The sequence below is a fragment of the Oncorhynchus gorbuscha genome, unplaced genomic scaffold (genome assembly GCF_021184085.1).
Source record: "Oncorhynchus gorbuscha isolate QuinsamMale2020 ecotype Even-year unplaced genomic scaffold, OgorEven_v1.0 Un_scaffold_13299, whole genome shotgun sequence".
Classification (NCBI taxonomy): Eukaryota; Metazoa; Chordata; class Actinopteri; order Salmoniformes; family Salmonidae; genus Oncorhynchus; species Oncorhynchus gorbuscha.
In genome coordinates this window covers 2,501-7,689 of record NW_025755493.1, presented here as the reverse complement: position 1 = coordinate 7,689, position 5,189 = coordinate 2,501, and the positions used below count along the sequence as shown (strand labels likewise).

General features: G+C 45.3%; 1 protein-coding gene across 1 annotated transcript in view; it reads left to right on the top strand.

The window, feature by feature from the left end:
• Positions 1-3,375: 3,375 nt before the first annotated feature.
• The window catches only part of LOC124030638 (serine palmitoyltransferase 3-like), a 3,304-nt gene continuing 1,490 nt past the window's right edge, over positions 3,376-5,189 (top strand). The window contains exon 1 of the mRNA XM_046341886.1: positions 3,376-3,913. Coding sequence (XP_046197842.1) covers positions 3,840-3,913 — 74 coding nt within the window. The 5' untranslated portion in view covers positions 3,376-3,839. The remainder of the gene's footprint in view (positions 3,914-5,189) is intronic.

Below are 5,189 nucleotides of genomic sequence, written 5' to 3'. Positions count from 1 at the left end.
CACCACACTGTCACTACACTGTCACCACACTATCACTACACTGTCACTACACTAATCACTACACTATCACTACACTGCATCTACTACACTGTCACTACACTACACTGTCACTACACTGTCACCACACTATCACTACACTATCACTACACTATCACTACACCATACCACCTATCACTACACTGTCACTACACTGTCACTACACTATCACTACACTGTCACTACACTGTCACTACACCTATCACTACACTATCACTACACTGTCACTACACTATCACTCACACTGTCACTACACCATCACTACACCGCCGTCACTACACTATCACTACACTATCACTACACTATCACTACACTGTCACTACACTATCACTACACTATCACTACACTGTCACTACACTATCACTACACTATCACCACACTGCACTATCACTACACTATCACTACACTGTCACTACACTATCACTACACCGTCACTACACTATCAAAACACTGTCACTACACTATCACTACACTATCACTACACTATCACTACACTGTCACTACACTCACACTGTCACTACACTGTCACTACACTATCACTACACTGTCACTACACTATCACTACACTATCACTACACTATCACTACACTTATCACTACACTACACTGTCACTACACTGTCACTACACTATCACTACACTCGTCACTACACTATCACTACACCATCACCACATCACTACACTATCACCACACTGTCACCACTACACTACACTGTCACTACACTGTCACTACACTATCACTACACTATCACTACACTGTCACTACACTGTCACTACACTGTCACTACACTATCACTACACTGTCACTACACTGTCACTACACTATCACTACACTATCACTACACTGTCCTACACTATCACTACACTGTCACTACACTATCACTACACTATCACTACACTGTCACTACACTATCACTACACTATATCACTATCACTACACTACACTGTCACTACACTGTCACTATCACTACACTGTCACTACACTGTCACTATCACTACACTATCACTACACTATCACTATCACTACACTGTCACTACACTATCACTACACTACACTATCACTATCACTACACTACACTGTCACTACACTGTCACTACACTATCACTACACTGTCACTACACTGTCACTACACTATCACTACACTATCACTACACTGTCACTACACTATCACTACACTATCACTACACTATCACTACACTATCACCCCCCCCTCTCTCTCTCCATCCCTGGTTCATGTTAACTGGCCAGGTGGTATGGTGCAGCTCATTAAAGAGTCCAGGGTCAGTTTAAACCTACATGTGGTTCAAGCTGACTAAAACGATGTAGAAGAGACAGTGTTCTATAATGTGAGCTCCCGGTGCTGTGAAGTGTTACCCTCCGGATGGTTCCCTACACCACCGTGGCTCATCTTCTGGGGGTGACAGGTAACCTAAAGGTTAGCGAGGCGGAACTGTTACCAAGTGTTGCAGTTTGAATCCCAAGGCTGACAGGAAGAAGTTGGGGATTCTAGGCATCGCTCAAATCAACTCGATGCTAAAACACTTAACTGATCCAGGGTTGCTGCACTGGGATTATTCTGGATGCTGAATGGCACAATCACGGTGTTCGTAATGGTCGGATAAGACACAGCGCGATGAGTTCCATACTTTATTATTAGTGAAACTTAACAAAACAATAAACGAACAGACCGTGACTCCTGAGGTGCTATGTGCACTAACTCCCAACATAAACAATATCCCAGAACGCACAGGTGGGAAAAATTATACTTAATTATGATCCCAAATTAGAGACAACGATAATCAGCTGCCTCTAATTGGGAACCATACAAATCACCAACATAGAAAATCAAACCTAGAACCCCACATGGAAAATATAAACTAGAACAGCCCCCCAGTCATGCCCTGACCTACTCTACCATAGAAAATCAAACCTAGAACCCCACATGGAAAATATAAACTAGAACAGCCCCCCAATCATGCCCTGACCTACTCTACCATAGCAAATCAAACCTAGAACCCCACATGGAAAATATAAACTAGAACAGCCCCCCAGTCATGCCCTGACCTACTCTACCATAGAAAATAAAAGCTTTCCATGGTCAGGATGTGACCCCATATTATCTCTCTTCAGGGTTAGACCTCATCACCACTAGCCCTAACCCCATATTAACTCTCTCAGGGTTAGACCTCATCACCACTAGCCCTAACCCCATATTAACTCTCTCCAGGGTTAGACCCCATCACCACTAGCCCTAACCCCATATTAACTTCTTCAGGGTTAGACCTCATCACCACTAGCCCTAACCCCATATTAACTCTCTCCAGGGTTAGACCCCATCACCACTAGCCCTAACCCCATATTAACTTCTCTCCAGGGTTAGACCCCGTCACCACTCGCCCTAACCCCATATTAACTCTCTCCAGGGTTAGACCCCGTCACCACTAGCCCCAACCCCATATCAATAGACCCCATCACCACTAGCCCTAACCCCATATTAATAGACCCGATCACCACTAGCCCTAACCCCATATTAACTCTCTCCAGGGTTAGACCCTGTCACCACTAGCCCTAACCCCATATTAACTCTCTCCAGGGTTAGACCCCATCACCACTAGCCCTAACTCCATATTAACTCTCTCCAGGGTTAGCCCCATCACCACTAGCCCTAACCCCATATTAACTCTCTCCAGGGTTAGACCCCGTCACCACTAGCCCTAACCCCATATTAACTCTCTCCAGGGTTAGACCCCATCACCACTAGCCCTAACCCCATATTAACTCTCTCCAGGGTTAGACCCCATCACCACTAGCCCTAAACCCATATTAACTCTCTCCAGGGTTAGACCCCATCACCACTAGCCCTAACCCCATATTAATAGACCCCATCACCACTAGCCCTAACTCCATATTAACTTCTCCAGGGTTAGACCCCGTCACCACTCGCCCTAACCCCATATTAATAGACCCCGTCACCACTAGCCCTAACCCCATATTAACTCTCTCCAGGGTTAGACCCCATCACCACTAGCCCTAACCCCATATTAACTCTCTCCAGGGTTAGACCCCATCACCACTAGCCCTAACCCCATATTAACTCTCTCCAGGGTTAGACCCCATCACCACTAGCCCTAACCCCATATTAACTCTCTCCAGGGTTAGACCCCATCACCACTAGCCCTAACCCCATATTAACTCTCTCCAGGGTTAGACCCCGTCACCACTAGCCCTAACCCCATATTAACTCTCTCCAGGGTTAGACCCCATCACCACTAGCCCTAACCCCATATTAATAGACCCCATCACCACTAGCCCTAACCCCATATTAACTCTCTCCAGGGTTAGACCCCGTCACCACTAGCCCTAACCCCATATTAACTCTCTCCAGGGTTAGACCCCATCACCACTAGCCCTAACCCCATATTAACTCTCTCCAGGGTTAGACCCCATCACCACTAGCCCTAACCCCATATTAACTCTCTCCAGGGTTAGACCCCATCACCACTAGCCCTAACCCCATATTAATAGACCCCATCACCACTAGCCCTAACCCCATATTAATAGACCCCATCACCACTAGCCCTAACCCCATATTAATAGACCCCATCACCACTAGCCCTAACCCCATATTAACTCTCTCCAGGGTTGGACCCCATAACTACTAGCCCTAACCCCATATTAACTCTCTCCAGGGTTGGACCCCATAACTACTAGCCCTAACCCCATATTAACTCTGTCTCTGTAGGTCAGGCCAGGGTGCACCAGCTGGCAGAGAACACACGCTACTTCAGGTCTCGTCTTCAAGAGATGGGCTTCATCATCTATGGTAACGATGATTCTCCTGTGGTCCCAATTCTGCTCTACATGCCAGGAAAAGTTGTGTAAGTTCCTTTCATTTGGTTTATTCGACAGGGACAATGCACTGCTTTCTAACCCCTCTGTTCTACATGCTGGGACAAGTGATATAGGTATCAGAGCGTACCTTTCATACATTTGTATATTTTATTGTGGAAGGAATGAAAGGAGAGGTTAGATTGTGGTCCTTTTGTAGCTCACAGTTGGTTGAACGTGGTGCTTGTAACGCCAAGGGTAGTGGGTTCGATTCCGGGACCAGCCGACTGGTAAACATTCATGCACCTCGTGGGTGTAAATCGCTTTGGATAAAAGTCTGCTAGATGGTATATTAGATTAGGAATATAATCCTTGCCACTAGGGGGCGTATGTAGTCTACCACCACCATCAGACCCAGACAAAATAAAATAACTCATAGAGGAAATCTGCTTTCACTTTGTGTGTCTACCTCATCTTGCCTTCTGGGGACATACACAGTACAGTATAGCTGCAGATATGGTAAAATTGGTTCGTTCGAGGGGCCACAACAATGTCTGAATGTATTTACTACAGGTCAGCTATTGGCCATGATCTTTTTGCTGTTTCAATTGATCGAGTCACTTGGACTAATTGTCATACAGCTACTATATCTGTTGTTGGAAAGCAGGTGGTCATTTTACTAGGGGTCAACAACAACAACAACAACAACAAAAAGGGTCAATATTGAGTGTCTTTTCAAGATGACTTTGAACAGCGGCCATGTTTACTGTGTCCAGATGAATCAGTCAGTGAATCAGTGAGTGAATCAGTCAGTGAATCAGTCAGTGAATCAGACAGTGAATCAGTCAGTGAATCAGTCAGTGAATCAGTCAGTGAATCAGACAGTGAATCAGTCAGTGAATCAGTGAGTGAATCAGTCAGTGAATCAGTCAGTGAATCAGACAGTGAATCAGTCAGTGAATCAGACAGTGAATCAGACAGTGAATCAGACAGTGAATCAGTCAGTGAATCAGACAGTGAATCAGTCAGTGAATCAGACAGTGAATCAGTCAGTGAATCAGTCAGTGAATCAGACAGTGAATCAGTCAGTGAATCAGTCAGTGAATCAGACAGTGAATCAGTCAGTGAATCAGTCAGTGAATCAGACAGTGAATCAGTCAGTGAATCATATAAAATGTAGCAGGCGAGGATCGTATTCACACAGGACAGACACTTTCAGATGCGTCCCAAAGATAACAGCCTTCTGGCAGGATAACAACGAACCCTGTTGAGCAGCTGGAGGACCTTGTATACTGGGCTTCCTTCTACTATGATGTCATCACTGGT